General features: G+C 45.8%; 1 protein-coding gene across 16 annotated transcripts in view; it reads right to left on the bottom strand.

Annotated features, from left to right (window-relative positions):
• Window positions 1–21,460, bottom strand: part of TMC7 (transmembrane channel like 7) — a 76,593-nt gene that overhangs the window by 1,383 nt on the left and 53,750 nt on the right. For 13 of the 16 annotated variants that reach the window (XM_510854.8, XM_063797695.1, XM_063797696.1 and 10 more), the window contains 7 exons: window positions 19,877–20,034; window positions 15,317–15,434; window positions 14,880–14,977; window positions 13,048–13,234; window positions 8,499–8,629; window positions 3,622–3,777; window positions 821–899 (listed from right to left, as the gene is read on the bottom strand). In XM_510854.8, the coding sequence (XP_510854.4) occupies window positions 821–899; window positions 3,622–3,777; window positions 8,499–8,629; window positions 13,048–13,234; window positions 14,880–14,977; window positions 15,317–15,434; window positions 19,877–20,034 (927 nt within the window). Of the gene's footprint in view, window positions 1–609; window positions 900–3,621; window positions 3,778–8,498; window positions 8,630–13,047; window positions 13,235–14,879; window positions 14,978–15,316; window positions 15,435–19,876; window positions 20,035–21,460 lie in introns of those variants that run through there. The other 3 variants (XM_024349790.3, XM_063797690.1, XM_009430404.5) reach the window with 2 other exon arrangements.

Here is a 21,460-nt window from a genome sequence, read left to right as displayed (position 1 = left end):
GGACGATCACTTGAGCCCAGGAGTTCAAGACCAGCCTGGGCAACATAGGGAGACCTCATGTCTATAAAAAATTTAAAAATTAGCCAGGCATGGTGATGCACGCCTGTAGTCCCAGCTACTTGGGAGGCTAAGGTGGGAGGACGGCTTGAGCCCAAGAGTTTGAGGCTGCTGTGAGCTATGACCACACAATCGCACTCCAGCCTGGGCGAGAGAGTGAGACCCCGTCCTGAATAAAAAAATAAAAATAAATCACCTCCTCAAAGAAGCCTTCTACAGCCGCATCTGCAGTAACTGATAGCCCACTTGTCACTCTACCTTGTTTTTATTGTCTTCATAGAAGCTATAATTAATCAGCATTTATCTTATTAACTACCCAGCAGCTTTGTCTCTTGTTCACCAAAGCGTCCCAGCACCCAGCATAGTACAAGGCACAGAGTAGGTACTTAATACACATCTTTTTTTATTTTTATTTTTGAGATGGAGTCTCACTCTGTCACCCAGGCTGGAGTGCAATAGCGCAATCTCAGCTCACTGCGACTTCCACCTCCTGAGTTCAAGGGATTCTCCTGCCTCAGCCTCCCAAGTAGCTGGGATTACAGGCATGAGCCACCACATCCCCCTTAATACACATCTTGAAGGAATGGATGAATCAGTGAATTAATGAAGCTGGACGCGGCTAGGCCTCAAGGCAGAGTTTTGGGGAGGTGGTGGTGAGAGAAGGCTGCAGTAATTTCACTCCCTCCCAGGAAAACAGCACTTTCCTTGCAGTGTCCTGGGTAAATGTCCCCAGCCATGACCCTCTGGGGCTATGCTTCCTTACCAGGGATAGCTGCTCTCGGAGCTGGATGACCACCCGTTTGTGTGCTCCAGCTAAGGCAATGAAGTAAAACATGATGAGGCTGCAACACAAGACAGACAGGTCACAAGGGAGTCTGGATCATCTGAAGGCCACTAGAAAAATAACCCAACATATTTTTCCTTGGAACAGTTTTACTCTTGTTAGAAAATAAGGCTGGGCATGATGGCTCATTTTATAATCCCAGTGCTTTGCCCAGGCAGAAGGATCACTTAAGGCCAGGAGTTTGAGACCAGCCCAGGCAACACAGGGAGAGCCCCACCTCTAGAAAAATAAAATATGGCCGGGCGCAGTGGCTCACGCCTGTAATCCCAGCACTTTGGGAGGCCGAGGCAGGCGGATCCACCTGAGGTCAGGAATTTGAGACCAGCCTGACCAACATGGTGAAACCCCGTCTCTACTAAAAATACAAAAGTTAGCTGGGCGTGGTGGTGGACGCCTATAATCCCAGCTACTCAGGAGGCTGAGACAGGAGAATCCCTTGAACCCAAGAGGCAGAGGTTGCAGTGAGCCGAGATCGCATCACTGCACTCCAGCCTGGGCAGCAGAGCAAGCCTCCGTCTAAAAAAAAAAGGAAAAGAAAATGTAAAATTAGCCAGACATGGTGGCGTGAGCCTGTAGTCCCCAGCTACTCAGGAGGCTAAGGCGGGAGAATTTGAGCCCAGAAGTTCAAGGCTGCAGTGAGCTATGATCACATTACCATACTCCAGACTGGGCAACACAGCCAGACCCTGTCTCTACAAAAAATAAAGAAAACCCTCATCTCTTCCAAGCAGAGGGTATAAGAAACAGCCACTGAAGTTTTTATTTGGCAGTGGCAGCAGAATATGACTTATGCCTTGCTTTTTACTTTTAATATTACAATTTGCGGATGTTCGCCTTGTACATACAGAATGACAGAAAGAGAGAGAATGACATGGTTGAGAAAGTCAGCTGAGCATGTAATTAACACGTGGATGATCACTGTGGAGGCTCTCTAGCCCATTTCCTCATTTGTAAAATAGGGAAAACATAATAAAACCCAGTGATTGCAAGCTTGGGATAAAATTATTTTATTTATTTTATTTATTTATTTATTTTTGAGACGGAGTTTCACTCTTGTTGCCCAGGCTTGAGTGCAATGGCGTGATCTCAGCTCACTGCAACCTCTGCCTCTCAGGTTCAAGGAATTCTCCTGCCTCAGCCTCCTGAGTAGCTAGGATTACATGCCTGGCTAATTTTATATATTTTTTAGTAGAGACGGTGTTTCACCATGTTGGTCAGGCTGGTCTCGAACTCCTGACCTCAAGTGATCCACCCGCCTCGGCCTCCCAAAGTGCTGGGATTACAGGCGTGAGCCACTATGCCTGGCTGATAATATCATTTTAATTAAAAGCAATCAAATCCAGGTGTAGTAGAAGGTGCCTGGTGCCTGGTGTCCCAGCTACTCAGGAGGCTAAGGAGGGAGGACCACTTAAGCTTAAGACCCACCTGGGCAACATAGCAAGACACTGTCTCCTAAAAAAAAAAAAAAAATCAACTGCTGGCTTCTGTCTTCTGTGCAGCTCTAGATCTGAAATGGGGGTGGTTAAAGTTATTATCTTTGGGGAGAGGGGCAAATGGAATGGAGGGCAAGCCCTCATAAAAACAGAAGGCAACCTCACTGAATGAAGGAAAGGTGGTTTCCTATCCAGTCTCCCCAGATAAGGCTGATGAAATGAGGGCCAAGTAACCAGGAGATCCTGAAATCAGTGACGTCCACAGTATTCCCCTGGAAGTCCCTGAGATACTTAAGTCAGATCAGATAAGTGCTACCAGGTGGCACCAGCCAAAGCACTGCTGGGGTGAACCCATTAGGGTGAAGCGGCTGGAGCCCTGGATCCTACGAATTTGAGGCTGGCTAGCTGCACAGCTCCCCCAAGTCATTGTATTAATCTCATCAAAGGTATCCTGCCTTTTTACAGGTACATTTATTTGGGCTCACTTCTTGTATTATGGTGGGGTTTTACTGTAAGAATATCTGCATCACAGAGTAATTGTGATGATTTCATGAGTTAGTACATGCAAGGTACAATTAATGCCAGTTATTCATGGCTTATAAGTGGTAGAGCCAGGGTTCAAGGGCATGCTTCTAATCTGATGTTCATCTCTCTGCTCAGAAATCTGTTCCTTGTCAAAGAGCAAGAGATTCTGTAAATAAACAGTAATGTTAATAATAGGCAATATATATTAGCTTTTTATAAGCCAGGCATTGGGCTAAGTGTGATCTTTCTTAATTTGCCCAATGAGCCTCTGAAAGAGTGACTATTATTATGCCTAGTTTATTTATTTATTTATTTGTTTTTGAGACAGGGTCTTATTCTGTCACCCAGGCTGGAGTGCAGTGGTATGATCTTGGCTCACTGCAACCTCAACCTCCCAGGTTCAAGCGATTCTCGTGCCTCAGCCACCTGAGTAGCTGGCATTACAGGCATGCACCACCATGCCCAGCTAATTTTTGTTACTTATTTATTTATTTTTTTGTAGAGTCGGGGTGTCCCTGTGCTGTCCAGGCTGGTCTCGAACTCCTGGCCTCAAGTGATCTGCCCGCCTCAGCCACCCAAAGTGTTGGGATTACAGGCATGAGCCACCACGCCCGGCCTATTATGCCCATTTTAGAGATGGGAAAGTGCAGTTCAAAGAAGCTCAGTAACTTGTCAAGTCTAGGGTGACCCCGCCCCGACCGCCGCCATTTCCCAATGGGAGGAGCCCACGTGCCTCAGTGGGTCCTGGTGGTTCTCACTCACCAAATAATCATGAAGAAAGGAACTGCAAAGGCTTCGGATGTGACACCATGGATGAAGGACTGCAGCGAGCTGGGGAAGGTGCTCACCGTCTTGGGGATGACCTCCCAGGTGGTGTTGAAGTTGGTGAACGGCCCACAGGCTTTCGAGGAAGGGATGCTGCCACGACACAGACCAACGGGCTCAGAAGGAGCGTGCAGCACAGATTTGAGTGTCCCGCCCCTGTACACCCAGAATGTTTTGTTAACAATGGCCTACAGGGAGCCGCCTGACCTCCTGGGCCTTCTGGAATGTTTGAGTCGAAAACGCTTACCCTGGCCGGGCGCGGTGGCTCACGAATGTCATCCCAGCACTTTGGGAGGCCGAGGCGGGTGGATCACCTGAGGTCAGGAGTTCAAGACCAGGCTGACCTACGTGGTGAAACCCCATCTCTACTAAAAATACAAAAATTAGCCGGGTATGGTGGTGCATGCCCACCCAGCTACTTGGGAGGCTGAGGCAGGAGAATCACTTGAACCTGGGAGGCGGAGGTTGCAGCGAGCAGAGATTGCACCACTGCACTCCAGCCTGGGCAACAAGAGCAAAACTCCGTCTCAAAAAAAAAAAAGAAAGAAAGAAAGAAAGAAAATGCTTACCCTGAAATTTCATCAAGTCTCTAGACCTAACTTCCAGTTTACAGGAAATTCAGGACAGAAGAGCAAGTTAAATGACAGTGTAAGAAAATAACAAGACAAATCCAAAATGTGGGCATTCTATTCTCCGGTCTCTTAATTTAGAAGTGAGGAAACTGGCCTGGACTCTTCAAAGAATCAGGGATTAAAAGAGACTAAGGAAGGAGAGCATTAGGAAAAATAGCTAATGTATGCTGGGCTTAATACCTAGGTGATGGGGGTAGGTATAGCAAACCACCATGGCACACATTTACCTAGGTAACAAACCTGAACGTCCTGCACATGTACCCCAGAACTTAAAATTTAAATTTAAATTTAAAAAAAGAGAGACTAAGGAGATAGAAGAAACAGAAGCAATGGGTCAAACTTGAAAGATCACTATTTTAAAAACAAATCTGTAATCCCAGCACTTTGGGAGGCCAAGGCGGGTGTATCACATGAGGTCAGGAGATGGAGGCCAACCTGGCCAACGTGGTGAAACCACGTCTCTACTAAAAATACAATAATTAGCTGGGCATGGTGGTGGGTGCCTGCAATCCCAGCTACTCGGGAGGCTGAGGCACGAGAGTTGCTTGAACCCAGAAAGTAGAGATTGCAGTGAGCCGAGATCGGGCCACTGTACTCCAGCCTGGGCGACAGAGCGACATGCCATCTCCAAAAAAAAAGCTATACTAAAGACTATTTAGGGGACAATTGGAGAAATTTAAAATGACAGAAACATGGTATTAGTATTAATCTTCTTAAGTGCGATATATTATTGTGGAAACACATAAAAGAGAGTGCCATTAGTCTTAGGAGCTGCACACTGAAGTATTTAGCAGTGAAATATTATGATGTCTATAAGTTAATTTCAAATTATTTCCTATCCAAAAAAAAGTATGCATAGAGAAAACAAATCCAGTTGGCCCCCCATATCCAAAGGTTCTTCATCAAATTCAGCCAACCTTAGATAAAAATATTTGAAAAATAAAAAATAACAATATGGCCAGGTGCGGTGGCTTGTGCCTATAATCCCAGCACTTTGGGAGGCCGAGGCAGATGGATCACTTGAGGTCGGGAGTTCAAGAGCAGCCTGCCCAATATGGCGAAACCCCGTCTCTACTAAAAATACAAAAATTAGCCAGGCGTAGTGGCAGCATGTGCCTGTAATCCCAGCTACTTGGGAGGATGAGACAGGGGAATCGCTTGAACCTGGGAGACGGAGGTTGCAATGAGCCAAGATGGTGACACTGCACTCCAGCCTGGGTGACAGAGTGAGACTCCCTCTCAAAAAAAAAAAAAAAAAGCAAATCTCATGCTTTTTTTTTTTGAGACAGAGTTACACTCTTGTTGCCCAGGCTAGAGTGGCATTGGTGCAATCTCGGCTCACTGCAACCTCTGCCTCCCAGGTTCAAGTGATTCTCGTGCCTCAGCCTCTGGAATAGCTGGGATTATAGACGCCCGCCACCACACCCAGCTAATTTTGTATTTTTAGTAGAGACAGGGTTTCTCCATGTTGGTCAGGCTGGTCTCGAACTCCTGACCTCAGGTGATCCGCCCTCCTTGGCCTCCCAAAGTGCTGGGATTACAGGAGTGAGCCACCGCGCCCAGCCTACCATGCCATTTTATAGCAAGGACTTGAGCATCTGAAGATTTTAATGTGGTTGGAGGGGAAGATCATGGAACCAGTTCCCCAAAGGTCCTGAGGGAGACTGCATAGTAAAATGTTAACAATTGGGACATCCAGTTGAAGGGCATATGCGTTTTACTGCTGCTAGTTTTTCAGCTTTTCTGTAGATTTAAACTTTTTCAAAATGAAAAGGAGAGAAAAAAATAAAATAAAATTACAATAGGAAAGCACTAAAATTAAGACCCGGAAAGAACTGACTAAATTCACATCACAAAGGTCTGTGTATAAGACTTTCCATTGCAGCCCTTTATGTAGGGATAAAAATAAATTCCTGGAAACAACCTAAATGTTGTTTAAGGAAATGGATGAACAATTTATGGCCCATTCATATGATTGAATACTGAAGAACCATTGAGAGAAAAAGAGAGAAAAGTGGCCAGTCACGGTGGCTCACGCCTGTAATCCCAGTGCTTTGAGAGGTGGAGGTGGGAGGATCACTTGGGCTCAGGAGTTCAAGACTAGCCTGGGCAACATAGCAAGATTGCATCTTAAAAAAAAAAAAAGAAAGAAAGAAAAGACACAGATATGAGGAGATGACCATCACTCAGGAAAATTAAGTACTTGAGAAGGAATGAGAAAATGAATTTTCACCATTTTTTTAAATATCTTTTGAATTTTGTGCTATGTGAATGCATTTCCTATTTTAAAAAATCAGGCCGAGCACAGTGGCTCACGCCTGTAATCCCAGCACTTTGGCAGACCGAGGCAGTCAGATTACCTGAGGTCGGAAGTTTGATACCAGCCTGACCAACTTGGAGAAACCCCGTCTTTACTAAAAATACAAAATTAGCCGGGCATGGTGGCACATGCCTGTAATCCCGGCTACTCTGGAGGCTGAGGCAGGAGAATCGCTTGAACCTGGGAGGCAGAGGTTGCGGTGAGCCGAGATTGCGCCACTGCACTCCAGCCTGGGCAACAAGAGCGAAACTCTGTCTCAAAAAGAAAAAAAAATCAAAGCTAAAAATATTTTTGAAAGCAGAGTTTAGTATGTCCATGGACATGGGAAAGGATACAATATAAAACTAACTGGAAAAAAAAGAAAAAAAAAGAATATTAAATGAAAAAATAATTACCAAGCAGGATTATACTATTATCTCACGTTTTCTTAAAAAATAAATAATTGCTTTTCATAAAGAATTTCTGGAAGTATTCATAAGAAAATGTTAACAGTTGTTACGTAACCTATGGAGAGTGAGAATAAGAGGTGAAGATAAGGAGCAATTTTTTTCTCTTCAATTTACACCCTTCTGTACTGCTTGAATTTTTTATATAATGTATATTATCATAACAATAAAGAGCAACAAAACACAAGGAGAATCAAAGTGTTAAAAAAGAATAAAATCTGGTCAAGCATGGTAGCTCATGTCTGTAATCCAAGCACTTTGGGAGGCCGACATGGGTGGATCATTTGAGATCAGGAGTTCGAGACCAGCCTGGCCAACATGGTGATACCCTGTCTCTACTAAAAATACAAAAATTAGCTGGGTCAGGTGGCAGGTCCCTGTAATCCCAGCTACTTGGGAGGCTGAGGCCATAGAATTGCTTGAACCTGGGAGGCAGAGGTTGCAGGGAGCCAAGATCACACCACTGCACTCTATCCTGAGCAACAGAGTGAGACCGCGTCTCATAAAAAAAAAGAACAAAATCTAAGAGAGGGACTCAAAGTTCCAGGCTTTTCCTATTTTTTTGTTTGTTTTTTGTTTTTAATTTGAGACAAGGTCTTGCTATGTTGCCAATGCTGGTCTCGAACTCCTTGGCTCAACCGGTACCCCCACCTGGGCCTCCCAAAGTGTTGGATTACAGGTGTGAGCCACCGCACCCAGTACAGGCTTTTAATTTAAAGATGAAGAAACAAAATTTGGCCTGGTGTGGTGGTTCATGCCTGTAATCCCAATACTTCAGGAGGCTGAAGCAAGAGGATCATTGAGCTCAGGAGTTTGAGATCAGCCTGGGCAACATAGTGAGCCCTCGTCTCTACAGAAAAATAAAAAAGTTTAAATAATTAGCCAGGCGTGGTGGTGCACACCTGTAGTATCAAGTTACTCAGGAGGCTGAGGGAAGAAGATCGCTTGAGTCTTGGAAGTCTTGTCAGCCTCTGTGGGTAGAACACCATGAGAAAAGCCAATGAAGGCACGGTGCGTCACGCCTGTAATCCGAGTACTTTGGGAGGCCGAGGCGGGCTGATCACCTGAGGTCAGGAGTTTGAGACCAGCCTGGCCAACATGGCGAAACCCTGTCACTACTAATAAATATAAAAATCAGCTGGGCATAATGGAACACACCTGTAGTCCCAGCTACTCAGGAGCCTGTTTGAACCTGGGGAGATGGAGTTTGTAGTCCCAGCTACTCAGGAGAATCATTTGAACCTGGGAGACGGAGGTTGCAGTGAGCCAAGACTGCGCCACCACACTCCAGCCTGGGTAACAGAGCAAGACTTCATCTCAAAAAAAAAAAAAAATGTGATATGACGGACCATTTTACATAAAAGAGGAACAGCTCAAGAAGCAATGAAATGTTCTAGAAAACAAAGTCACATTTACCGTGATATGCTGATTGTCAGAGGTATTATTGCCAAACACAGCCCGATCAACAACACCAACAGGAAGAAGAAATTAGAATTGGATGCTCTGAACGGCCTGGGGGAGGGTCTGCAGGTGTAAAGCAGACTCCACTACAAGGAGAAAAAGAAAGAAAAATTAAGATCAATAAGTACAGCTTCTGTGAAGATAAATAAGTGCATTCCTGCATTACAGTGGGAATGTTAATCACTCTAACCTTTCCAGAGGGTAGTCCAGCAATACAGATCAAAATGAAAAAGGTTTCATCCAAACTATCACAAGGACAAAAAACCAAACACCGCATGTTCTCACTCATAGGTGGGAATTGAACAATGAGAACACATGGACACAGGAAGGGGAACATCACACACCGGGGACTGTTGTGGTGTGGGGGGAGGGGGGAGGGATAGCATTAGGAGATATACCCAATGCTAAATGACAAGTTAATGGGTGCAGCACACCAACATGGCACATGTATACATATGTAACAAACCTGCACGTTGTGCACATGTACCCTAAAACTTAAAGTATAATAATAATAAAATTAAAAAAAAAAAAAGATTTTGGTGGAGAAAAAATCCAAAAAAAAAAAAGGTTTCATCCAGACTCCAAACTTTGGAGAATTCATGCTGATGAAACAGAAGGGGAAATGGGCCAAAACACAGGTATGTGGATGTTTAACGCTACAGTCATTGATAACACGGAATAACTGCAAGCAACCTAAATAGCTATCAGTGGGGGTTCGTGGCTGCGTGAGACATCTCACGTCTGTAATTCCAGCACTTTGGGAGGTCAGAACGGGAGGATCACTTGAGGCCAGGACTTTGAGGCTGCAGTGAGCTATGATCATGCCATTGCATTCCAGCTTGGGCAACAGAGAGAGACCCTGTCTCAAAAAGAAAAGTGAAGGTGGGGAGCAGGAGTTCATTAGGTTATAGTTAAAGGTTAAAGTACATCTATATAGAATGAAATACCATACAGTCCTAAAGAAGGATGAGGCCGGGCGTGGTGGCTCACGCCTGTAATCCCAGCACTTCGGGAGGCCTAGGTGGGTGGATCACTTGAGGCCAGGAGTTCGAGACCAGCCTGGCCAACATGGTGAAACCCCATCTCTATTTAAAAAAACCCTGTCTCTACAAAAATTAGCCAGCCATGGTGGTGTGCACCTGTATTCCCAGCTACTTGGGAGGCTGAGGTGGGAGGATGGATTGAGCCCAGGAGGTTGAGGCTGTAGTGAGCTGTATCATGCTACTGTGCCACTGCCCTAAGTCTGGGTGAGACCCCGTCTCAAAAAAGAAAAAAGAAGGATGAGAGACAGCTTTACATCCCCATGTGGCACTGTGAAAATGGTAGATTTCAAAACTCCGTACAAGATGAATTCATTTAAGTTTTTTGTTTTTTTTTTTTTTTTGAGACGGAATCTCGCTCTGTCTCCCAGGCTGGAGTGTAGTAGCGTGATCTCGGCTCACTGCAAGCTCCGCCTCCCGGATTCATGCCATCCTGCTCAGCCTCCCGAGTAGCTGGGACTACAGGCACCCGCCACCAAGCCCGGCTAATTTTTTGTATTTTTAGTAGAGATGGGGTTTCACCGTGTTAGCCAGGATGGTCTCGATCTCCTGACCTCGTGATCCACCCACCTCGGCCTCCCAAAGTGCTGGGATTACAGGCATGAGCCACCGTGCCCGGCCATTTAAGTTTTTTTTAAGTATGTATTCCTTATAGGGATTTAAACATGTATAACTGTATCTACAATAATATACACCAAATTAGGAGTTCCTTTATTTGAAGTTTTTAACAAGCACATATATTTTCTCCTACATGTTAAAAATAAGTATTTCCATTGAGGGAAGAAAGACTTGAAGGAAATATCACATGGGGAGTAAGAAAGGATATAATGAATGGTAACAGGCATGAAATTTCTCAATAGTTTAAAAAGCTGTGTTACTGCGCAGGGACATAAGCGCTTCTGAATTCAGGAGGAGCCGGAACATCTTGTGAGCCAGAGGACACTGAGTACCGAAGATACTTGGTGCCCAGCCTCGGGGCAGCCGGCGGGACACGCCTGGTGTGAGTGACAGAAGTGAGGCCTGGTGCCCACCATGACCCAACCCATCACCCCACAGCGTCTGTACTATGCTACACACTGCGAAGCCACGAGCTAATCAGTATTTCCCGGAAAGGGAAAAAAAAGTTCCTGTGAGCTTTCTCACGTCCATCTCTCCTTTGATGATTTCGGCCAACTTGTGTTTTCAAGTGAAAGCATCAGAACATTCTTCAAAAGCCAAAACATCCAGGTAGAAAGGTTGGCCCAATTCAGTGCCTTGGTTACTGGGTTAAGAGCTTAGGCTCTGGAGTGAAATAAACCTGGGTTCAAATCCAAGGGGTCACTTAAAAGCTGTGTGACCTTGGACCAGTTTCTCTGAACTTCAGCTTCCTAATTTATAAAATATGACACTTTGGCCGGGCGCAGTCGCTCACACCTGTAATCCCAGCACTTTGGGAGGCCAAGGCGGGCAGATCACTTGAGGCCAGGAGTTGGAGACCAGCCTGGCCAACATGGTGAAACCCTGTCTCTACTAAAAATACAAAAATTAGCTGGGCACAGTGGCGCATGCCTGTAATCCCAGCTGCTCAAGAGGCTGAGGCACGAGAATTGCTTGAACCCCGGAGGCAGAGGCTGCAGTGAGCTGAGATCGCGCCATGGCACTCCAACTTGGAGTGAGACCCTGTCTCAAAAAAAAATTTCTTAACTAAAATATAATCTAGTACTTTGTCAAAGGGTGGGTGTAATCAGTGCATGATAATTTGTGTAAAGTAATGGCAGAGTGGGGACACATGGCATTATTATCTGCTATTACTAACACCATTATTATTATTATTAACACTATTATTATGATTTTCAATTTTGAATCCTCAGGGCCTGGCATAACAGGTAATCAATAAACGTTGGGCTTGTTAACAGAGGGTACCTCTGGAAGAAGGGACAGAAATTACTGTACACATATGTGCATTATTTAAATGTTTAATATTGTATTGCCTCTATAATAAAGAAAAAAGAGGCTGGGCGCAGTGGCTCATGCCTATAATCCCAGCACTTTGGGAGGCTGAGGCGGGCAGATCACCTGAGGTCGGGAGTTCGAGACCAGCCTGACCAACATGGAGAAACTCTCTCTCTAATAAAAATACAAAATTAACCGGGCATGGTGGCACATGCCTGTAATCCCAGCTACTCAGGAGGCTGAGGCAGGAGAGTCGCTTGAACCTGGGAGGTGGAGGTTGCCGTGAGTCAAGATCATGCCATTGCACTCCAACCTGGGCAACAAGAGCAAAACTCCGTCTCAAAAAATAAAATAAAATAAAGAAAGAAAAAAGAGGTTAATAAGCCCAGATGAGCCAGTCATCTGCAAGGCTACATCCCTCATTAGCACTTACATCTGGTGCAATGGACTGTGAACCGCCCAGGGTCTTACACAAATCATTGAAACCCGAAAATAAATGCACTGGTCCAGGCGGGGTGGCTCACACCTGCAATTCCAGCACTTTGGGGGGCTGAAACGGAAGGATTACTTGAGCCCTGGAGTACAAGGCCAGCCTGGGCAACATGGCAAGACCTCCATCTCTAATTAAAAAAAAAAAAAAAAAAAATTCAAAAAAACCAAACAAATAAAAAAAATTCATTGGCTCTAAAATACAACAGAAAATTACAAAATACATCCAGCCTTAACAAAACAATTCTTAACAAAACTCTCAAAATTATAAAAACATAAAAATTCATCAAGAGTAGGCCGGGTGTGGTGGCTCACGCCTGTAATCCCAGCACTTTGGGAGGCCGAGGCGGGTGGATCACGAGGTCAGGAGTTCAAGACCAGCTTGGCCAAGATGGTGAAACCCCGTCTCTACTAAAAGTACAAAAATCACAGCGCACCTGTAATCCCAGCTACTCAGGATGCTGAGGCAGGAGAATCGCTCGAACCTGGGGGGCAGAGGTTGCAGTGAGCCAAGATCGTGCCACTGCACTCCAGCCTGGACGACAGAGCGAGACTCTATCTCAAAAAAAAAAAAAAAAAATCCATCAAGAGTCTTTTTCGGCCGGGCACGGTGGCTCACGCCTGTAATCCCAACACTTTAGGAGGCCGAGGCAGGTGGATCACAAGGTCACAAGTTCAAGACCAGCCTGGCCAAGATGGTGAAACCCCGTCTCTACTAAAAACACAAAAATTAGCCAGGCGCAGTGGCAGGCTCCTGTAGTCCCGGCTACTCGGGAGGCTGGGGCAGGAGATCACTTGAACTTAGGAGGGGGAGGTTGCAGTGAGCCGAGATCACGCCACTGCACTCCAGCCTCGGTGAGAGTGAGACTCTATCTCAAAAAAAAAAAAAAAAGCAATATTTTTCTAGAATAAACATATATTTTAAATAAAGGATGTAATTTTGATACGTCTCATGGGATGTGAGGTGAGCTCCACACATATTGGTGCCCTGGAAGGTCGAAAATGGCCCAGCATATGAGCCCCCATTCCCACCGGCTCCTTACCTCTTTCACATAGAAGATGATAATGAATTTCAGGGTTGCAATTGCAGGGAGAAGGGGTGAGAAAAAGGCTCCGATCCAGCAGATGGTTTGCCCGTAAACTATCCCCAGGACGTTATCAGGAATGGCAAACTCCTGCTGCCCCCAGCACTGAATCAGCTTGCAAGAGGAACAGTAGGTCACCAGGAGCCTGGAAACAGACAATTCTCATTTGGGCTACTGGTGTCTGCCAAGGCCACAGAACCATATCTCAAAGATCAGGACTATTTCCATGCATATTTCTCATGGACACCGGTTAGTCAAATGTCTTAAAGATGCAGAATATAATGAACTCTGGAATCATTAAGATCAGGTTCCAAGTCTCAGATCTATAGTTCAGCACTGAAATTGATACAATCCTTGACTTTTTTTTTTTTTTTTTTTTTTTTTTTTTTTTTTTTTTTTTTGAGACAAGGTCTCACTCTGTTACTCAGTATGGAGTGTGGTGGTGCAATCATAGCTCACTGCACCCTCGACCTCCAAGGCTCAAGTGATCCTCCTGCCTCAGCCTCCCAAGTGGCTGAGACTACATGTGCATGCTTGGCCAATTGGCTAATTTTTGTGTTTTGTAGGGACAGGGTCTCGCTATTTTGCCCAGGCTGGTCTCAACCTCCTGGCCTCAAGTGATCCTCCTACCTTGGCCTCCCCAGTGCTAGGATTATGGGTGTGAGCCACTGTGCCCAGGCTTCCATATTTATTTTTAAGGGCTCACTGGACTTCTGGCCTCTGCCTAGGTTATCTGCATACGTGGGTAAACAGTGGTTAAGTGAACAGAGAATGATAACAGAAATGACAACACAGTTTATGATAATCATGCTGGTGATAGCTAATGTTTTGTTGAGTTCTGTACTGTGGAGTGTTCTCAGTGCTTTTATCTGCATTAATTATCCCAGTTACTCCTCACCACAAAGTTACTGGGTGGGTACTACTACTATCCCCATTTTACAGATGAGAAAATAGGCACAGAGCTTAAATAACTTGCCCAAGGTCACATGACTAGCAAGGGGCAGGGAGGGACTTTGAACCCAGATCGGGAGACAGGTGTCCACTGCAGCCTGGAAGGTCTGCACCTTTTGTGCTGATGGCAGAAGGTCATCCCCAGCAAAACCTCATGGAAAGTGACCCCATTTCTGCTCTTCATGCTGCCTTTAGATGGGCAATTAATGAATGCTGAGGTCAACAGCCTAGAGCTGCTTGAAAGTTTCCAGTTGTGAACAGACACAATGGTTCAAACCTGTAATCCCAGCACTTTGGAAGGCTGAGGCAGGAGGATCGTTTGAAGCCAGTTCAAGACCAGCCTGGGCAACATAGCAAGAGCCCCTCTCTACAAAAAATTAAAAACTTGGCCAGGCGCGGTGGCTCATGCCTGTAATCCCAGCACTTTGGAAGCCCGAGTCAGGTGGATCACGAGGTCAGGATATCCAGACCATCCTGGCTAACATGGTGAAACCCCATCTCTACTAAAAATACAAAACATTAGCCAGGCGTGGTGGCACACACCTGTAGTCCCAGCTACTCGGGAGGCTGAGGCAGGAGAATCGCTTGAACCTGGGAGGCGGAGGTTGCAGTGAGCCAAGATCGCGCCACTGCACTCCAGCCTGGGTGACAGAGCAAGACCCTGCCTCAAAAAAAAAAAAAAAAGAAAGTTACCAGTTGTCAGATTTCCAGGGCTGTAGAGTCATCCAGCAGCTTCTGGAATGCAGCTGCAATGGGACCCTCCAGTTGTGTGTGTGTGTGTATGTGTGTGTGTGCATGTGTGTAGTGGCAGGGATAATATGGGCACCCCTCACACTTACTTTCTAGGAAAATCCACGAAGAGTGTCACAGCCAAGATGATGATGAAGTCGAAGATCATCAGCTTGTACATTTCCTGCCCAACTTGGGTCTCCCAGCACTGAAATCAAAGAGAGTGAAGGAAACTGAAAGACCCTAGCTGAGGCAGAGAAAACCATGCTCCCAAGACACCCTCTAATTCCCTTTCCAACTCCAGATCCTGTGGCTCCAGTGAGGCCATCAGCTGATGCAAACTCTGAGCCTCAGCACAGACCTTGGTTTCCAAGCCCTCAGAAGTGCCTGGGGTTAGACTCCATGGGGCCAGACTCTGTCTCATCACTAGAACAAGAAAGCGAAGCAAATGCAGTTCAAACCCATGGCTTCAACCGCTGTTCTCTTGACCATGACACTGTATTCCAGAAGGACCCACCCAGCCGAACGCCCCCGCCCCGCAACTCACCGGGTAGAGTTTCTGGTTGTAGCCGCAAAGGTCACATGTGTCATCATCACAGGATGTGATCTTGGAGCCCAGCGTGAACACCAGGACACATATGGTGGCCAGCCGCATAAAGACACACCTTCGGGGAGAGAAGGAGAGAGGATGGGAAGACGAGGCCCTCAGGGTGGCTGGTCCCTTGGAACTGGGCCTAGGGAATGTAGAAGCTGCCTTTTTTTGTTGTTTTTTTTTTTGTTTTTTTTTTTGAGATGGAGTGTTTGCTCTGTCGCCCAGGCTGGAGTGCAGTGGTGTGATCTCAGTTCTCCTGCCTCAGCCTCCCAAGTAGCGGGGATTACAGGTGTCTGCCACCATACCCAGCTAATTTTTTTTCTATTTTTAGTAGATCTGAGGTTTCACCATATTGCCCAGGTGGTCTTGAACTCCTGGCCCCAAGCAATCCACCTGTCTCGGGCTCCCAAAGTGCTGGGATACAGGTGTGAGCCACCGTGCCCAGCCCAAAGCTGCCTTTCTTAAAACCCCAGCCAGGCATAGTGTCTCATGCCTGTAATCCCAGCACTTTGGGAGGTAGAGACCAGAGGATCACGTGAGCCCTTAAGTTTGAGAACAACCTGGGCAGTAAAGTAACACCACCACCCACTGGCCATCTCTACAAAAAAATAAAAATAAAAATGAGCAAGGTGTGGTGGTGACCCAGCTACACAGGAGGCTGAGTCAAGAGGATTGTTTGAGCCCAGGAGATCAAGGCTGCAGTGAGCTCAGATTCAGCCACTGTACTCTAGCCTCAGGGACAGAGTGAGAAAAAACAAACAAACAAACAAAAAAACCAATGTCGGGCGTGGTGGCTCATGCCTGTAATCCCAGCACTTTGGGAGGCCGAGGCAGAGGGATCACCTGAGGTCAGGAATTCAAGACTGGCCTGGTCAACATGGTGAAACTGTCTCTACCAAAAATAGAAAAATTAGCTGGGTGTGGTGGCATACGCCTGTAGTCCCAGCTAGTTCAGAGGCTGTGGCAGGAGAATCGCTTGAATCTGGGGCACAGAGGTTGCAGTGAGCCGAGATCACACCACTACACTCCAGCCTGGGCGACGGAGCAAGACTCCATCTCAAAGAAAAAAAAAGCAGGCCAGGCACGGTGGCTCACGCCTGTAATCCCAGCACTTTGGGAGGTAGAGGCAGGCAGATCATCTGAGGTCAGAAGTTCGAAACCAGCCTGACCAACATGGAGAAACCCCGTCTCCACTACAAATACAAAATTAGCTGGGCATGGTGGCACACATCCCTGCAATCTCAGCTACTCAGGAGGCTGAGGTGGGAGAATCTCTTGAACCTGGGAGGCGAAGGTTGCGGTGAGATAAGATCACGCCATTGCACTCCAGCCTGGACAACAAGAGCGAAACTCCATCTCAGAAATAAATAAATAAATAAATAAATAATAAGCAAATGCCTAAATGGGTACAGAATTTCTGTTGGGGCTGATGAAAAGGTTCTGGAGATGGATGCTGGTGATGACTGCATAACATTGGGGCTGTACTTAATGCCACCAAATTGTACTCTGACAATGGTTAAAATGGCAACTTCTATGTTACATATATGTTACTACAATTTTTTTAAAAGATCAGAAAGCTGGGACCTCCTAATTCTGTGATGACGTAGTGACACTACAGGACATGACACAGTCCTGAAAAGAACCAATGGAATCTTTTCTGTATCAGCGTCGCGGGATGTCTGGCATGCTGAAAAGTGAAAAAAAGTATGCTGCAGAGATATCACATAAATATGATCCTATTTTTGGAAGAAAAAACGTGAGTTTTGGCACAAACATAAGGAACTGTGCAGACAAAAACACACTGGATTCAAGGGAGGTGGGTGGAGACGGTGAGTTTTTGTTCTTGTTTTTTTTTTTTTTAAGACAATTTTCCATTGTTTGGTTTGTAATACAAAAATAAATTAAATAGCCGGGCGCGGTGGCTCACGCCTGTAATCCCAGCACTTTGGGAGGCCGAGGTGGGCGGATCACGAGGTCAGGAGATCGAGACCATCCTGGCTAACACGGTAAAACCCCGTCTCTACTAAAAGTACAAAAAATTAGCCGGGCGTGGTGGCGGGGGCCTGTAGTCCCGGCTACTTGGGAGGCTGAGGCAAGAGACTGGCGTGAACCCGGGAGGCGGAGCTTGCAGTGAGCCGAGATCGCACCACTGCACTCTATCCTGGGCGACAGAGCGAGACTCCGTCTCGAAAAAAATAAAAATAAAAATAAAAAAATTAATTAAATAGAAACATTTGGCTAACATGGTGAAAGCCCATCTCTACTAAAAAATACAAAAAATTAGCCGGGCGTGGTGCCGGGCATCTGTAGTCCCAACTACTCGGGAGGCTGAGGCAGAAGAATGGCGTGAACCCGGGAGGCGGAGCTTGCAGTGAGCCAAGATCGAGCCACTGCATTCCAGCCTGGGCGACAAAGTGAGACTCCGTCTCAAAAAAAAGAAAAAAAAAAAAAAAAAAGAAGGAATAATTTAAAGAATAAGGGAGACTGGGCATGGTGGCTCATAAGCCTGTAATCCCAACACTTTGGGAGGCTGAGGTGGGAGAATTGCTTGAGCCCAGGAGTTTGAGAACAGCCTGGGCAACGTGAGGAGATCCTGTCTCTACAAAAAATTTAAAAATTGGCTTGGCATGGTGGTGTGCACCTGTAGTCCCAGCTACTCGAGAGACTGAGGCAGGAGGGTCACTTGGGCCCAGGTGGTCAAGGCTGCAGTGACCTACGATCGTGCCACTGCCCTCCAGCCTGGACCCAGTCTCAAAAAAAAATAAATAAATAAAATGGAAAGAAAAGAATGGGGGAAAGAGCGAACCCACGCCCTCTGCTCACTGTTCTCATTACTAACACAACCTTCTGTGCCTCTGCTGGGATACAACAGGAAGGACACGGCACCCCTGATGAGGTTTCCTTAACTAAAAACTGACACAGAATCTACCAAAAACTCTGAATCTCCACAGTCATTTATAGCAACTATGGGCATAGAGAAACAAATTAAACACACCAGGAAGAAACAATGGACGAAATCCAGAATAGGAGCTATTCTACAGGAAAATGATCCAGTTTCTTCCACAAATCAAAGGCCTAACAAAAGGGGAGGGGAAACTCTGAAAAGAATAAAAGAGATTTAGGACACATGACGACCAAACAGCATGTGGGCCTTGTTTGGATTCGGCTTTGAACAAATCAAACGTGGAAAACCATCTGCAACCCCACTGGGGAGACTGCCTCGATTTTATTAGGTGTGATGATGGTTATATATTTAAAGCTCCCATCACTTAGAGATATAATGAAGTTGGCTGGGCACGGTGGCTCACGCCTGTAATCCCAGCACTTTGGGAGGCTAAGGTGGGTGGATCATCTGAGGTCAGGAGTTCGAGACCAGCCTGGCCAACATGGTGAAACCCCATCTCTACTAAAAATATATTTTAAAAAATTAGCCAGGCATGGTGGCCCGTACCTGTAGTCCCAGCTATTTGAGAGGCTGAGGCAGGAGAATCGCTTGAACCCAGGAGGTGGAGGTTGCAGTTAGCCAAGATCACGCCACTGCACTCCAGCCTGAGCAACACAGCAAGTCCCCGTCTCAAAAAAAAAAAAGGTATAATGAAGTGTTTACAGATGAAATGGCATGTTGCCTGAGATTTGCTTAAAATAATCTAGCAAATTAGGAGGGAATGGATGGAAACGAGATTAGCAAAATGTTGGGAATGACTGAAATGTAAGTGAAAGGCATCTGGGGATCATTACACTATGCATTCTGTTTGAAAACTTTGAGATCGGGCATGGTGGCTCTAGCCTGTAATCCCAGGATTTGGGAGCTGGAGGTGGGAGGGTCACTGAAGCCCAGGAATTCAAGACCAGCCTGGGAAACATAACAAAACCCTGTCTCTACAAAAAAAAAAAAATTTTTTTAATTAGCTGGGCATGGTGGTGCATGTCTGTAGTCCCAGCTATGTGGGAGGCTGAGGTGGGAGGATTGTTTGAGATCAGGGATTTGAGACTGCAGTGAATTATGATCACATCACTGCACTCCAGCCTGGGGGACAGAGTAAGACCCCATCTCAAAAAAAAAAAAAAAGAATCAAAGAAAATTTTCAAAATAAAAAATGTTTGAAATAAGATGCAAATGCAATCTAAGGCATTTGAGAAACAGAAAGAAAACTCTCAAGTCCTGCACAGTCCCACCTGGTCCTCTCCACTCATTTGTGTTAACTCCCTGGACTCTGCCTTATAGCTGTCATTTCTGACAGCTTTAGAGCAACCCCTCCTCTCAGGGTCCCAGCCTGTGCCCTGTGCTATTATATGAAGCAAAAATATAATACCAAGGAGTAGACTTTCAAATCAAAGACATTTCACCATATATACAAATTCTGATTCATTCATGGGGGCTGTCTGAAGGTTGAGGAGGACTCTTGGCTCAGCAGGAAAATGCACTACAATTGATTAGCGATGTCTGCCATGGGCAAGAGAGTGGGCAGGTAGTGACTGGCTTGACATGCCTGCCATCTTCATGTTAGGCATTACCTAAGGATTGTCAGACGGATCTCAAAGCCTGGAGAATAATCCTCATAGCGGATGATCTTGGCAAAGATCATTGGGGTGATAAAATTGGCCAGCGTGATCACAATAGATGGTAGATACAATATGAAGAGGTTCTCTCCAAAAACCATCTTGTCGATTTCCTAGGAGGATAACAAAACTTATTAGTCAGGAGTATATGAGGAAGTTACACCACAAATAGATAGAACAAAAAAGAACTCAACTATGTGTGTTGGGCAAACAAAACGTATTTGTCATTCAACATGGCCTGTAAGCATAAGTCATCTCGTTCCTTTTTTTTTTTTTTTTTTTTTTTTTTTGAGATGGAGTCTCCCTCTGTCACCCAGGCTGGAGTGCAGAGACATAATCTCGGCTCACTGCAAGCTCCGTCTCCCAGGTTCAAGCGATTCTCCTGCCTCAGTCTCCCGAGTAGCTGGGACTACAGGCACCCCCCACCATGCCAGGCTAATTTTTGTATTTTTAGTAGAGACAGGGTGTCACCATGTTGGTCAGGCTGGTCTCAAACTCCTGACCTCAGGTGATCCACCCACTTTGGCTTCCCAAAGTGCTAGGATTACAGGCATGAGCCACCTCGCCCGGCCGCCATCTCCTTCTTCAGATATTCAAAAAGAGGTATCTAGTACTGTGCTGGAAGAAAACCAGGATCTACTGGATTTATTAAAGGGATGTATAAGAAGACCCATGTATTCTGTATAAACGGGCAATTTAAAGTATCTTCAAGGGTGTAGAATTGATTTGATTTGAAATTGAAATAGCAATTCCCTGCTTTCACAGTAACAGACTACCTGGACAATATATAGCCATCCGCAATAAAAAGTAAATTTCCTAGCCTCCCTTGTAGCTAGGTACTACCATGTGACTAAATTCTGGCCAAGGGGATATAAGTGGAAGTTTTTAGTGTAACCCACAGGTTATGCCCTTTAAAGGAAGAAATGTGCCCTCCTTAGCCCCTTCATCTCCTTCCCCTTGGCTAGAATGTGGCCATGGTGGTGAGCTATCTTGTACCATACAGAAGACCACACCCAGCCAGGTGTGGTGGCTCATGCCTGTAATCCCAGCACTTTGGGATGCTGAGACAGGTGGATCACTTGAGGTCAGAAGTTCGAGACCAGCCTGGCCAAACTGGTGAAACCCTGTCTCTACCAAAAATACAAAAATTAGCCAGGTGTGGTGGCGGGTGCCTGTAATCCCAGCTACTCGGGAGGCTGAGACAGGAGAATGACTTGAACCCGGGAGGTGGAGGTTGCAGTGAGCCGGGATCGTGCCACTGCACTCCAGCCTGGGTGACAGAGTGAGACTCTGTCTCAAAAAGAAAAAAGAAAGAAGAAAAGAAAACCATATCCTAGGGAGGGCAGAGCCACAAGATGAACGGAACCTGGACCCCTGATGATTGTTTTCATAAAACAGAGCCACTAGACAAACTTGGAATTTTAAAACCACTGCTATTTTAGGTAAACCAAGGCCTTAGTTCAAAAATAACAGTCAGGGATAAAACCCTAGTCCAGCCTAGTTTTGAATATTGCAAATTCCAGGAGCAGTAAGGATCTC

Source organism: Pan troglodytes, chromosome 18, assembly GCF_028858775.2.
Source record: "Pan troglodytes isolate AG18354 chromosome 18, NHGRI_mPanTro3-v2.0_pri, whole genome shotgun sequence".
NCBI classification, from domain to species: Eukaryota; Metazoa; Chordata; class Mammalia; order Primates; family Hominidae; genus Pan; species Pan troglodytes.
The sequence above is the reverse complement of the archived record's forward strand: the minus strand, read 5'-3'. Positions and strand labels throughout refer to the sequence as shown.